This window comes from Neltuma alba, unplaced genomic scaffold (assembly GCF_004799145.2).
Source record: "Neltuma alba isolate B1F8T4 unplaced genomic scaffold, ASM479914v2 tig00003667_pilon, whole genome shotgun sequence".
Lineage (NCBI taxonomy): Eukaryota > Viridiplantae > Streptophyta > Magnoliopsida > Fabales > Fabaceae > Neltuma > Neltuma alba.
The window spans coordinates 39,154-55,487 of record NW_021633378.1 but is presented as its reverse complement, the minus strand read 5'-3'; the positions used below and the strand labels follow the sequence as shown (position 1 = coordinate 55,487).

The 16,334-nt window shown below is 33.4% G+C and overlaps 1 protein-coding gene across 1 annotated transcript; it reads right to left on the bottom strand.

Annotated features, from left to right (window-relative positions):
- Window positions 1-8,341: 8,341 nt before the first annotated feature.
- On the bottom strand, window positions 8,342-12,241 carry LOC114742158 (glutamate receptor 2.8-like). The gene is made up of 5 exons (XM_028930417.1): window positions 11,950-12,241; window positions 9,566-10,797; window positions 8,774-9,125; window positions 8,508-8,545; window positions 8,342-8,434 (listed from the first exon to the last, which is right to left on the bottom strand). Exons 1-5 carry the CDS (start codon window positions 12,239-12,241, stop codon window positions 8,342-8,344), a joined length of 2,007 nt encoding a protein of 668 aa, XP_028786250.1.
- Between the last annotated feature and the right edge of the window lie 4,093 nt (window positions 12,242-16,334).

Below are 16,334 nucleotides of genomic sequence, written 5' to 3'. Positions count from 1 at the left end.
CTATTTTACCCATATTTATTATCTCCAACTCACACTCTCTCTCCCTCTCACTTCTCTTTCTTTTAATAATTTAATTATTTTCTCTCATACCCTCTCTCCTTATTAATGAGGGCATTTTTGGAAAAAAGATTATACTTTTTACACATTAATTGTTCTTAACTAATTTTAACTATTTTTTTTATCAACGTACTTCGGTTATTTGTCTCTTATAATAAGGAACGGAGGGAGTATTTGTTATTTTTTCTAAATTAATTTATTTAATTTTTAAATTTATATATAATATAATGCTATACAGGGACACTTTATAGAGATTTGTCACTTTTATTAAAATTAGATAATTTATTTTGTTTTCTTAATTTATTTAAATTAATTAAGTGGTTTTCATATTAAGGATGTAAGAAGTAGAAATTTGTAAATATTTTTAATTTTAAGAATATTATTTTTAATGTGGAAGGATGATGATATTGAAGGAACATGAATTTATGAAATGCTAGAAAACTTGAGTTTGAAATGTCTTGTTTTGATTTTAAAAACAGAGGTCCATCAAATTTATGATTTAGTAGCTCTATTTTGTTAAATTATTTGTCTTTGTGCATAAAATCTTCCCTCTATAAAACTTGAGTTACGTTGCCAACTAAGTAAGAGTATTCTCTTTATTTTTTGTTTTTTTATACAATAGAAACTTTTTTGTTTTTACTTTTAGCCAAGTAGCCAACTACAATTTAAACTTCTTAAATTTATAATTAGTTGCTTTGGCAAATTCTAGAGGTCGTTAACAATAAATGTTAACTTTAGAATATAAAGTAATATTGTATTAATATTTCTTTTTCTTTTTGCCATTAAATCACATTCATTCCATAAAAACCGAAGATACATTGTTCAAAAACATTCAACAAGAAACCCAAGAACACTAAATTATCCTATATCAAAAGAAACCGATCGAAGGTCAATTTCTTTTTTGCTAAACCATAGGTATTCTCCTATTGGAGACAATCCTACTCAAGGCACTGTCGGATATTAAATGCGGATGTCTCTCCCAGCGAAAATTCGAATCTTGGTTCGCCACGTTGTGAGGGATTAGTCCCTTCCACTAAACCCAACCCCCGTTGGTATCAAAGGTCAATTTCCATAAGCTTCCGTAAAGCAGCTCGTGGTCGATACACCCAATCAGATCGGCAAAACCCAACCAAAGAGGCTCTTGCAACCCAATCAGCCACAGAATTTGCCTCCCGCAGAATCCAAACACAAGCAGCTCTGTTTGGATGACAAAGCAAACCATGGTTTGGAAGCTTAAACCATGGTTTGCACATGAAATCATCCAAACAGGCAGGCATAAAATTGAAAACATGGTCCAGGCTGAAACCATGGTTTCCACCGGTGAAACCATGGTTTCATCAGAAGCAACAAATTGGGTGTGTTTGGATTAAATCAAATCGTGGTTTGGAAAAGTGATTCTAGAGAATAGATTCTAAGAAAAAGTGATTCTGAGAAGTGAAAGTGTTTGGATAGTTATTGCCAGAAGCACTTTTTACATGTAAAAATTACCAAAAAAGGTATAAGTTAATATGATATTTATATAAGGGATAGATTTTATGATATATTTTGATTTGAAGAAATAAAATTGTTAATGAAAATTTTTTTACTAACATAATTAATAATATATAGGATAATATAATTAATACATAATTAATATGTGTATATATATTTATAAAACATAATATTAAATATGTTTATAGAAAAATGAATTTTTTTTTGCTAACAGAAAAATATTAATTTTCTTTACAGATTTTAAACATGAAATCCCATAACATTTTTTCACAACTACTTTTTGTAATAACATACTACATGTATAATAACCTCTGATGTTTAATACAATTAATTAATTAATTTTCACCACATATATATATATATTCATAAAATATAAGAGTAAAAATATTTTTAGAGAAGATGAATTATTTTGTTGCAAACAGAAAATCATGTATTTTTCATGAAGATTATAAACATAAAATGGGATGATATTGTTTGATAAAATAGAATAAACACGTCTTAAAACAATTTATTAATTATTAAAGTAAGTAATAATTAGCTTAAGAGTATAATGTATAATATTAATAAAAGAAATATAAATAAACAAATTTCATAATAATTAAGATGATGCATCGATACAAAGCATTTGTAATAGGTTTTGTTTTTAACTACATATTACAATCTATGATAAAAGGAAATAAATAAGACATGATTACTATCCTTGTATTGAATTAACAAGTTTGTCTCTTATGCTGTCACAAACCTGAGCCATGTAAGATGAAGATTGAATTGATGAATGTATACGTGAAAACCCAACCCCATCATCATCTTCTTCTGCATAAGTACCTTCTTCTTCCAACCGAACGAATCCAGGATCAGTAATAGATGTCGTTCTAATAAAATTATGTATAGCCATCGTTGCACAAACGATTTTAACTTGTGTTTCATAATCATAGGATGGCATGTTTCGTAAGATTGCGAACTTTTTTTTCCAAACTCCGAAAGTTCTTTCAAGTGTACTCCTTAAACTTAAATGGAAATAATTAAAGACCTCATTGTCATTTTCAAACCCAGATGTCATTTTCAATCTGCCTGATTTTTGAAGGACATCTGGGTTTGAAAATGACAATGAGGTCTTTAATTATTTCCATTCAAGTTTAAGGAGTACACTTGAAAGAACTTTCGGAGTTTGGAAAAAAAAGTTCGCAATCTTACGAAACATGCCATCCTATGATTATGAAACACAAGTTAAAATCGTTTGTGCAACGATGGCTATACATAATTTTATTAGAACGACATCTATTACTGATCCTGGATTCGTTCGGTTGGAAGAAGAAGGTACTTATGCAGAAGAAGATGATGATGGGGTTGGGTTTTCACGTATACATTCATCAATTCAATCTTTGTAACATCCTAAGTTTGATCGGGTTTTAATAGCCTCTTTTGGGTTGATTTTGAGGATAGATTAGTGATTTAATCTTGATCTGGGTGTTTGGATTGAATTTGAGGTTGGTTGGAGGTATAGGTGAACGTACCCCTCTCAGGGTATGTTCGCCGCGGCGAACCGGGAGTTCCTAGTAGGCTATGTCTTTCGGGCAGGTTTGGCCGCGGCGAAGTCTTGGGGACGCCGCGGCGAAGTTGTTCAGGTGAGCGAGGCTTCCCTCTCGGGAAGGTTTCGCCGCGGCGAAGGTAGGGTATGCCGCGGCGAAGGTTGTCTGGGCGAGCGAGAGTTTCCTCTCGGGAAGCTTTCGCCGCGGCGAAGATTGGAGTTCGCCGCGGCGAAGTCGGTTTTTCAGGCGAGTAATCCCTGTCGGGATTAGTTCGCCGCGGCGAATATGGAGTTCGCCGCGGCGAAAGGTCGCGATTCTATATAATCGCTGGAGGGTTCAGATGTGCGAAAATTGAAAAATCTGAAGGAGGAGAGAGAAGCTCTGCTAGGGTTTCGTGGAGGAGGCTTGAGAAAGGCATTTCTAAGGATCCATTACCTCAAGTAAGTGATTTTAACCTCTAATCTTCTTTCTTTCTTGGAATTTCCTGGAAATTTCTTAGGATTTTTGGTGAAACCCTAGATTTTCTAAGTTGTGATTTAACTGAGGTTTTTGACCGATTGTTTTGAGTTTAATTGATTGCATTGGGTTAGTTTAAGTATTTAATCGGTGTAGTTTCCTTGGATTTAAAGAATCTTGAATTTTGGAGTTAGGGTTTATGGAATTGGATGATTTGGGATTTAGGATGATAATGTAGAGATTGATTTTGAGTTTTGTGAATTGGGTTATGTTAAGGAGGGTTAAATTGGATGTTTAATCGGTTTAGATTTGTTGTTGGAACCTTAATTGTTCAAATGGGTTGTTGGAGGTTGAATTCCTATAGTGGGCCCTTGAGGTTTGAACTATAATTGATGCTTGGAAGGAGGCTTGATGTTTTAATAGACTTTGAGGACTTTGGAGTGTTGTTTTGATAGTTATACCCTTTGAGTTGGGTAGAGTTTTGATGGGAGATAGGAATTTTGTGTCCCCAAGTGTTGTTTTGGCCACATTATTAGTTTGGGAGCTAATATATGTTGGTTGTGTGTTTGTGTGCTTTGTAGACCGGTTGTGAGTCTTGGTGGTGCACGGGGCCACATCGTTGGTTTGTTATTCCTTGCTCAGGCGAGAGGTAATCACTTTCCAATCCTTAGTACTTGCTTCTGTGGTATCGTGAGTAGATTTGTGTTTTGTGCGCCAAATAGTAATTGTGTTCGAATTATATGTTGTATATAAAAATGAAAAACCGTCTTGTGGGGTTTGGAATTATGATGAATGAATTTGTGGAATTGTGAAAGATATGCCACTGAATGAGGTTATTGGTGAAATGATTATTACTCTTGATTATGATTTGAGTATGATGCATTAATTGGGAATTTGGTGAGAGTTTTGTCTGTTACTACCACGTGGTAAGGCCTCCATTAATGCATGATGGTTGGCTCTTTACGTCCCCCATAGTGAGGGATAGGCCTTCGGGCTCATTACGTCCTCCAGAGTGAGGGATAGGCCTTTATGGCTCCTTACGTCCCCCATAGTGAGGGATAGGCCGGGTTCGGCTCCTGAAAATCCCCCAAAGTGAGGGATTTGGTTGATGGGATTGCATCATTGCATTTGCATAAATTGTTGTGGCTATCATCATGTATTATTTGTGAACTGCCCCACTTGACACCTCACGAGCACCTATTTAGTAGTACCTAGTATTGGAAAGGCTGGTTACTGGGACTTTGTCTCACCCCGTGGTTTATAATATTTTCAGGTGAAGGTTTTAGGCGTGTGCCTTTGGGAAGAGACGTGGAGGCTTGAGCTTGGTTAGCTTTAGGCCTCTAGCTTTATTTATGTATGGATAGTTGTATATTGCCACAGCTAGGGTTTTCTTGAAATATTTTGATTTCCCGGCCTTATTGTAAACTGGAGAATATATTACCTACTCGCTTTGTTGGCCGGAGGCCATTCCTATTATGTTATGAAACTTTGTTATTCGTGCTTGAGATCAATTGGAAAGGGGCTGATTTTGATGTATGTCGTTACCCAGGCCGGAGGCTCGGAGGCCCAGTAGATATGAATGGATTATTTTAGTTGCATGCAACGTCTATCGGGTTGACCCGAGTTTGAAAGTCAATCTTCTAAAAATATGAATTTTTCCTTCTACTATGGTAGCCCGTATTAACAGCTTTCCTTTTCTACCATAGTAGAGGTTTTGTGATGAGTTAAAATGTCTTACAATCTTCATCTTACATGGCTCAGGTTCGTGACAGCATAAGAGACAAACTTGTTAATTCAATACAAGGATAGTAATCATGTCTTATTTATTTCCTTTTATCATAGATTGTAATATGTAGTTAAAACAAAACCTATTACAAATGCTTTGTATCGATGCATCATCTTAATTATTATGAAATTTGTTTATTTATATTTCTTTTATTAATATTATACCTTATATTCTCAAGCTAATTATTACTTACTTTAATAATTAATAAATTGTTTTAAGACGTGTTTATTCTATTTTATCAAACAATATCATCTCATTTTATGTTTATAATTTTCATGAAAAATACATGATTTTCTGTTTGCAACAAAATAATTCATCTTCTCTAAAAACATTTTTACTCTTATATTTTATGAATATATATATGTGGTGACAATTAATTAATTAATTGTATTAAACATCAGATGTTATTATACATGTAGTATGTTATTACAAAAAGTAGTTGTGAAAAAATATTATGGGATTTCATGTTTAAAATCTGTAAAGAAAATTAAGATTTTTCTGTTAGCAAAAAAAAAAATTCATTTTTCTATAAACATATTTAATATTATGTTTTATAAATATATATATACATATTCATTATGTATTAATTATATTATCTTATATATTATTAATTATGTTAGTAAAAAAATTTTCATTAACAATTTTATTTCTTCAAATCAAAATATATCATAAAATCTATCACTTATATAATTATCATATTAACTTATACCTTTTTTGGTAATTTTCACATATAAAAAGTGCTTCTGGTAATAACTATCCAAACACTCTCACTTCTCAGAATCACTTTTTCTCAGAATCTATTCTCCGCAAAATCTATTCTCCAGAATCACTTTTTCAAACCACAGTTTGGTTTCATCCAAACACACCCTACATCACAGACCTCTCTCTTTGAAACTTCCTTCAGCACTACTTTATAATTAAGAAACTATAATACTATCTTTTGTCCTTAATATAAAAGTTTGTTTAACTTTTATTTTAGTTTTAAATATAAGATCCCATTTTGCTCTGTCTTTCATATTTAACTTTTTTCCCCCTTAAAATAGTCCTTGTAATAACAGTAATTCTAGCCAATACACTTGATTAGTAAGGATATTTTAGAAAAAAATAACATCTATTTATTATAAATAACTAACTTAATTAGTTTTCTTAATCTATTCAAATTAGTTAACTAGTTTTTGTATTAACAACTGAAGTAGTACATATATATATATATATATATTAGTGGTGAGGTAATATTATAGGAAACTTCCCCAAGATCTCTAAGCATGTAAGAGCAAACAACACGTAAATTGATAGATACATGTACTAACCATATACTCCTCCAGTCCTTAATATAGGATCCAATTTTTGAGTTGGTTTTGGTTCTAAATATAAGACTCATTTCTCATATTTATCAGTTTTCTCTAAATTACCCCTATGAATACTCCCTCAACCATAATCAAGTAGAAGAGGAAGAGGGGGTATTAAAAAAGATTATTATAGTGTTTTAGGAAAAATGCGTCACTTTTCTTATAATTAACTAACTTATCTAACTTCCTTAATCTAATCAAATTAGTTAAATAAGTCTTATATTAAGAATCGGAGGAGTATCTTGTAAAGACACTAATAAACGGAATAATACATGAATTATTATTACTGATGAGGCCCAAAAGGTCCACAACATTAGACTTTTTCTTTTAGCGCTAAACAATGTCTCCTCTAATTAGAAATAATCTTATTTAAAGCACTATTGAGTATTTAGTGTAAGCACCTCTTTTATGGAAATTCAAACTTTAGTTTGCCAAAAAATTAACTCCTTCAATCAAATTCCATCTTGTTGATTAACATTGTATATTATGTCAGAGGGTCCATCAACAAATTACACACACTTTGGGTAAGAGCCCAATATGTGAATTGTAAAGATTCTAACCAACCAACCATTTGGTCCACATATTAATTGCAATAATACATAAAACAATATTTGTCTTAACATATATGATGGATATTAAGATGACCAGATAATAAGCTAAACTGAAGATAAGGGACAACTTAAAGAATTATTCATTACAAAATAACACCAAGCTACACACACATGCTGATTTTACAGATGTTTAATTAGTTAGGTACTAATTAATATTACTCCTCTCCGCCGGAGACGTGCGCCAACATGAAACCAATTTGTCACGCACCAGGGGAGCGATGGATGGAAGTTTAAGAATTGAAAGGCAGGAGAAGAGAACCACGACAAACAATACGACTGGGAAAAGGCCTCCAAAGTCGGCTATCGTCAAACTTCGCGTCTCAACACTACTTTTATATTCGGATCTGTCAACTGTGATGGGTAAAGATATGTTCTCCCTCATCTCACGAAACATCGTCACATTTTGAGTCACTTCCAATATTGCAGTTGAAAAATTCGAGACCAAGGCAGAGTTCTTTGGGAATGCCTGAAAAATACAGCATGGTATGAGCATCATCAAAGTTTTATGGATCATATGGAATATAATGCAGGGTTATGATGTAAATTTATTCTGAAAGTTTTTACTCATGAACAATATTGTTCCAAAAGTTTTTTTAGATTTAAGATTGGCTTGGAAGTGTTAAAATAGAGCAATATCACTATTTACCATTAAAAATATTAACGGTCATCAATGTCAGTTTTTTAACAGTATGAAGCAATGTTGCTATAGTTTATTGAAACATTCAGGGCAACCATTTTTGACCAGGGCAACATTTAACTTTAAGATACTTGTGAACGAATATTTTTTAAACAAATTTATATCTTATCCCTGCAATATATATATTCTGAGGAGGAGGAGAGTACTCACAAAGGCAAATCCACCAGCTTTGTAGATTGGTCCTGCCATTTGGCAAGAAGGGCATTGGGAAAGGAAGAGCCTGAGATAAGGAGTTTCATCAAAAATAGCATCCACTCCTCCATTTTCTTTGTCTTCATTTGTTAAAGCATCCTTGTACTCTTTACGACTTGTAAAAGCCCTTAACTGATCATCCCTCAATCCTAATTGGTCAATCAAAAACCCTCTCATCCAGGAATCCCTTTGATATCCCACTTTCCGATTGCTCCTTCTAATCTCTTGCACGTCCTTCCATGGAGGAGGCTTTGGCTTTGTCCTATCTGTTAAAATTGATGTTAAATTTGCAGTATAAAGTTGCAGCACTATGGTCAACATAAACATGACCATTATCACCATCCATTTAGATTTGCAACTTTTCAAAAACCCAACATCTGCAATCACCACACACACAACATTTACAATACACAGTGTCAAATAGATCAATATGAGCAACAAGTTGATACAACTAATAGCAGTATCAGGAAAAACCACAATTACTTCATAGATTTTACCAAATCGTTTGTAAATAGAAACATAAAGAACTTTTACAAAGTGGCCTATAAATACAAAGGAAGAGAGTAGTATATATATAATCAATAGCACACAACAAAAGAACTCACCGCTCATGTAAATAAGGAAGGGATTGCGGACAAAGTCTTCGGATTTGCTTCCTCCAACATCATCCTCTGTTTTATTTTCGGATTTGCTTCCTCTGATACCATCCTTCATTTTCTTTTCTTTTCGTTTTTCCAATATAATCACAATAAAAGTTGCAGCCACAAGAATCATACCAAGAATGAACCAAAGTAACCAATGAAAAGGTTTGAAGAGGATCCACATGCTTTTGGAGTCAGACCTCACTTTTACCACCATGGACACACTTGAATCTAAATACGGCATTGTGAAATCAACACAATTTGTGCGACTCGCGACAATTGTAATGTCTCCAATTATAACATCAACATCAACTTTCTGCAATATTTTCATACAAGGATTAAGTGTTGGAAATGAATCCCTATATATATATTGTGTGTTTGTGGCCTGCATGCTCACTGATGACATCAGTTATCAAGTGGAAAGATCAAGACAATTAATATCTCTCAATCACTTGTAATATACATGAATTATAGTACATGTAGATCAGACTAATTTCAGAGGAAAAAATTCCAACTTTTGCGTGCCCCCCCCCCATATGATTTTTATTTGTACCTTTGGACCTCCTTATCAATATTTCTAGTTCCGTCCCTGAGCATAGCTTGGGATGTTCTTGAGTGTATCCAAGCTTCAGGGGGAATTAAATCATCAATGAAACTCTACAATACATGCCTGACTTTCCTTTATTAGAAACTGAGACACAGAAAAGCCGATCAAGTTAAAACAATGGAAAGCAACAGAAATGAATGAAAACTTGCCTTGTCTGTGAATTCGCAGAGAAGATCATCATAGCTGGAGGGAGTCAGCTCTCCATCACTGTTGTTCAAAGGCACAAAGTCATAAGGTAAATGTAATGGCAAGATGCCAACCACTTTCTTAAATACATCAACAGCAAAGCCAGAAACTGATACATTCTGCCCTTCTACACTACCATTAACATCAACAAATTCAGTAAAATGCGTCTTTGGGACCCCAACTTTCAACTTGGGTGGTATCTCCTTTGTGTTACCCGGCCATATTGGTTCACCATGTGAGCTTTGCATTCGAACAAGTCCTTTTCCAGGGCTCCAATATCCAATTGTCCTTTCTTTTTGGCCTTGCACATTGTATACCACAACATGTGATTGTTCTAGTTGTTCTTGCGTCAAATTAAAATTCCCTGACAGGCCAACGAAATCAGTTTCCAGAATTGCTTTGCGAAGTTTTCGGCCTGTTTTTTTGCGAAGATCAGCTCCACTTTCATTAAAACTGACTAAGCCGGCCTTCTCTACGGCTCTGGCCAGTGCTGTGATAGTGTCATAAGCCCACAAGCCATTTAGAGAAAGAGTTTTACCGTACTCAGACCTTAATGTTTCCGCTAAGGAAAGGCGCTTAGTTAATTTGGATAAAACGAATGGCCTCACACCCAAAGCACCATCCATATAGCCTTTTATTCTGACATCTAAAGCTTCGGGATCCATGACAGAAGACAGGCCTTGCGAAAGTATCCAAGCGTATCCTTCGCTCATCATGTCCTCATGTTTGGCATGTTCCCCAAATCTTGACCAAAGCTCCAGAGACATATGAACGACAAACACATATGTTCGCTGGGCTTTTATCTTGTTAAGCTCATCGGTGATTCGAGAATCCGTGAAAGTTTGATTAATGGCACTTATGTAAGGCATTCGAGTGTCCATATCTTGCAAGGCATAAGAGAGGCATGGAATGAGGTCGTTGCCGAATTCTGGATCTTCATAAATGGGGATCACAGACTGCCAATTATAAGCTTCGATAATGGCTGCTATAGCTTCGAACTGAGAGCAATGGCTTCTAGTGGAGTTGGAGTGGATGAAGAACCGGGTACGAGGTGGCAACAGAGATGGACCAGATGGAGAAAACCAAATCACTGGTACATTAGTCTTGTTACCAAGTTCTACAACATACCCTGCTTGCTCTGAGTTTTGAGGTCCCAAGATTGCATGCACCTTTGTTTTACTTATTAGCTTCCAAGCTGCTTAATGCCAACACTACCAAGTTAAAAGAATTAAAATGATATGGAGACACAAGCGCACCCAAAACACAGAGGGAGGGAAAAAGTGATGGTATCGAGTTAGCTGGAATTTGTGCGAGGGACCATTCGAAGGGAATTGAATTTGAGTTCCCCGCTGCAAAATAGCTCTTCTACATGATCTGTATTTGTGTATATTTTTTACTTGTATAATCAAGGGAGGGTGCTACTTAATATAAAACCTCGTACTTTTATTTTATTTTGATTCTAAATATAATATTCCAATCCACTTTATTTCTCATATTTATCTATTTTTTTCCAATATAGTCCTTGTAATAATAGTAATTTTAGCCAATATACTTAATTAATAAGGATATTTTAAGAAAAACAAGACTTACTTATTACAAATAAATAATTTAACTGATTTTCTTAATCTACTTAAATTAGTTAATTAGCTATTATATTAAGGACCAGAAGTAATATTTTAATCTTAAATTTTTAGAAAATGAACTATTAATTTTAGTATAATTTACAAATACTTTGTAAAGTTTATACAAAAGCCAGACCAGGGTGAAGAAAAGATGCCAAGAGACTAGAAGACTACTCATAACGTACAGTTGAGCTGAGTAATAAGAGTAAAAATTGATAAAGAATCCCTCTAAAATTTTACGCTTATATAAATAATAAATAACAAAAAATTATTTTGTTATTTTAACGAATTATATTATATAGTTATTGATCAAATCAATTTAATTTTTTTAACCTTATAATAAAATTATATTATTTTAAAGAAACGGCAGCGGGTTATTTTCTTTAATGCACAAGTTTGTAAAATTTTAAAAATGATGAAGGATGTTTACATACAACCTAAAATTTTAGGAGACTGTATATATGAAAAAAGTGTACACTCACTTCTCTAATTTTATAAAATGTTTCTGGATATTGAATGACCTTTTATTTTATTTTATTTTATTTTAAAAAAAGGACTCACAAGAAATGCTAAAGTAAAGCTGAGGGCGGAGGGGGTCAGGAATTCTATTTCCATCATGTCATGAAGAAAGAGAAACAAGGCAGAAGAACAAAGCTGGAACTTGTAAAGATTTGACAAACACTGAACCAAAAATAAAACCTAAACGTCATCATTGTTCCATATACCTGCAGAAGCTGCAGTGAGGAGATCGTTTCCAGAATGCCTGAAATGGAGTTCAAGCCTCGTCGCAAAGGAATCATGTGTGGAATAGAAGTCGAGGAGTCCGAGGTTGGTGCAGTTGAGAGTGGTGTTGCCAAGTGATGAGTTCAAATCCAGAATCACTCCTACCGGTATGGTTACAGTCGCAGACTCTGTTAGGGTTACCATTAGGCCCAATAAGCTCACACATATGAGAAATTCTCTTCCCCTTCTCTCCATTTCTGCTGTTCTCTCCTCTCCTATCACTCTTGCTGTCATTTTATACATCCCTCCCTGTTTCCCTCTTTAAGTCTTAACAACCATCAACAGTACAGATGCTTCGTAATGACAAAAGGGCATTTTTGTCCTTTAAGAAAACTAAAATTTGACCAAGTCTACCTATATGTAAAGGACTAAAATACCATTTTAACTAATTCATTTGACCAACTTTACCCCATTTGGGCAAGAAGGTATTAATATTTTAAGAAAACATTATTAACACAAAAACAATTTTTTTTTTTTCATAAGTTCTCTTTCATAATTCACAACTCCATTTTTGCATGACTTACCCACATGACGACGACAACGATGACGGCGACACACATAGTTCCTCAATTATTTTCCAAAAAACTCCAACGTATTGGCCCTAGCTTTTCCTTTCTTTCATAACAGATGACATTCTCCTTTACTAAATGATAATGGCAACTGGGTTGGATCCAACAAGGAGTAAAAGAACATTGAGAAAAGGTAATAAAAGCAGATAGCGACTTGAGAATTCACCGGGATGAATGAAGTGGGGACGTACGAGATTTGTGCCACTTTGTGTCTTAGTTAACCACGTGATGCGATTTATGGCTACAACAAATTTGTCATTAAATTATTCCCCACCAAACATTATATTCCAATTTTAATTATAAGATTTCATTTATAATTTATATTTTTCATTTATAACTACAAATAAGGTTTCATAACTAAGACTGGAGGTACCATCTTTAATATAGAACTCATTTGATTTTTATTTTGATTCTAAATGTAAAATTTTAATCCAATTTGTCTATCATATTTATTCATTTTTTTCAAGTTAATCCTTGTAACAATGATAGTTCTAACCAATATATTTGATTAGAAAGGATATTTTAGGAAATACAATATGTATTTATTATAAATAACTAATTTAATTAGTTTTTTTAATATACTCAAATTAATTAGTTAGTTTTTATATTAAGAAACGAGTACGAAATACATTTAATATGCCTCTCGAATTTTTCAAAATGTTGCAATATTATCCTATATATGGAGACTCACTGACTCACCACCAAATATGGGTTATATTCAAGGGAGAATGTCATATAAGTTCCCCAATCTAAGCTAAATTTCCAATCAGCCCCAAGATATTTTCAAATTTCATTTCAGTCTCTTGGGCCCAAAATGAAATTAAGTTTAAAATAAATAAATAAACCACATTGCCCCTAAAAATTTTAACAACCTCACAGGTATTTTGCAAATCAAAATATGCATTTTAACAACAAAATATAGCTAAATAACAACTATATATACAAACACACAAATTTACCACTCCCAATTTTCATAATAGTAAGATGTGAACATGAAAAATTCATAAATGCTCGTGGGTAGGTAAGCAAGTTGGAATACACATTTTAGAAAAAAAAAAAGATAAATAATATATATTTATACATAAAGATTTATGACTGTCAATTTTCATTATCACAAAATGTGATCATGAAAACTTTACGAGTTAAAATAAGTATTTTAACAACAAAGAAACAGCTAAATAACAACTATACATATGAAAATTTATAAGTTTTAATTTTTATAATAAGAAGTTATGAGCATGAAAAATTCATAAGTGCTCATAGTTAAGTTTGCAAGTTGAAAAATGCATTTTAACAAGAAAAAATAGCTAAATAACAAATGCACATATAAAAATATATAACTATCAATTTTCATGATATACCCCTTATAAAATAACACATTCCTTTCATACCCATAACCACACACTCAACTGCTCAAGTATATGATTTTTTCACGTTTGTAACTTGTTATTATAAAATTGAGAGTTATAAATGTTTACATTTATAATCGTTATTTTGCTACTTTCTGTGGTTAAAATACATATTTTGACTTGTAAATTTATCTATGAGCGCTTGCAAACTTTTTATGTTCACAATTATCATAAACAAAATTAAGATATTGTTATTTAACTTTTTTTGTTGTTAAAATGCATATTCTAAATTTGTAAACTTACTTATAATTTTTTGTGAATTTTTCATGTTCATATCTTGTTATTGTAAAGGTTGGAAGTTGTAAATTTTCATATATCCAATTGTTGTTTAACTATTTTTTGTTGTTAGAATGTATATTTTGACTTGTAAACTTACCCATGAGTTCATTAAAATGTTTAGAGGCAACATGGTCATTTTCCTCTCAAAGTTAATTTCATCTAAAGAGTTTGAAATAAAATTTCATATTGTTTTGAGCCTAATTGGAGATTAAATTCTGATTATGGGACTTAAATGAAACTCTCCCTATATTTCAATTACTACGTGTTTGAGTTGCTTAACTATGTCGGCCTAAAAACAGCTTTCTTCTTTCACCAAACTTTCTCTTCTTCTCCATGATATCTTACTCTTGTTTGTGATTAAGGAAAGTGTGGTTTTAACCTTCAATATGGACAAAACATGATTTATCAAATTCTATTATAAATTGGCTCTTTCAATCTCTAATTTGTCTTAAATTAAACTTCATGATTTTCAAACGTTTGTTTTGTGATTAGTAGCTAATACTTGTTTATGGTTGGCCATAAAAAAATAAAAGCACAAATTACTATCTCTAATCTCAAATATAAATCATTTCTAATTAATTCATACATATTAATAAAAGTACCTAAAAACATTAAATTTGTCATAAAATTCAAATGATTTTTAATAGGGAAAATTTCACTTAAGGACCGCATAACACAATTAATGTCAAAGAGCCCCCAAAACTTTCTGAAACCTCACTACAGGACCAAGGGGTCAATATGATATTAATTTCACAAATGAAATGACGCCATTGCCCCTCATTTTAATTCCTCTGAAATTTGAAAATAAGGCCAAAAAACGATGATCAAAAGTCCTCCCTCTCTCTCTATGCAAACGTGATCCCACTGTGTGAAAACTCTTCCCTCTCCTGCTCTGTGAACGTGCAACCACTTTGGGAAAACTATAGCGTCTTCCAGTCTGCAAACATGCTACCACTCTGCGAAAAATCTACCCTCTCCCGCCTGCAAACGTGCTACCTCTGTGGGAAGATTCTTGCCTCTCGCAATCTGCATAAAGTGTTTGACGTGCCCCCTGAAAATTTTTCCGTCAACTTCATTCTGCGAGTTCGTGGTAGTCACTACAAGCGGAAGGAGAATAAGAAGAGGCTGACAAAGGAGGAAACTTGCAAGGTTATCGACAAAGAAGGAGGAAGCAGGGTGAGAAGAAGTCATTGATTTCCTTTGGTAAGCTTCGCAGTCCACATTAAATGCAGTAGATTTCTTTGATTTTGTTTTCATGGTAGATTAAGGAGGAATGACCCACTGAAAGGTGAGTATGTTTAGTAATGACATTTAGGTTCTAACCCAAGAATGGTTATCAATGTGTCACAGTGTTCAGCCGTCACCCCTGCAGCCCTTTAGCAAATGCTCTTGATTTAGTGAGAGAAGGCTTGTGAGTGTCGCATGAAGAGTTTGTGTGGGGGCTAAGTAAGAAATTTATTATTTAGCAAAAAATTAGTGTTGGTAGTTAACTGTATTGCTATAGTGTTTGTAGGCATTTTGCAGGAATTAAGAAAAGAATTGGGAGGGGAAAATGTTGTCATATGGATTAGGCAAATGAGTTTGTTTTGTTTGGTTTATCCCGTTGATTGTTGGAATGTGAGATTTGTGGACTAACAATTAGAGCTAGTCAATTGATGTGAAGAATTAGTTGACTAACCAGTTGCATGTGACAACCTCATGTTTGCATATATCTGTCAAGTTAGGCAATTTACATGAAGAATCAGTAAATTACTAGCTATGTTTGTTGGAATCCGATCTGTAGTGGCCTCACAAGGAAAATTAGGCAATTGACATGAGGAATTAGGGGATGATCTACTTAGCTTCTGTCTAACGGTTTCATGTTGCCTAGAATCTGTCAAGTTAGGCAATTTACATGGAGAATCAGTAAATTACCCACTATGTTTTTGGAAATCTAGTGTGCAGTGGCCTCACAGGGAAAATTAGACAATTGACACGAGCAATTAGCTGAATTTCCACTTAGCTTCTGTGTAACTGCTTGATGTGTGTTGGACTGTGGAAGTTAAGAAATTTACATGAACAATCAATAAA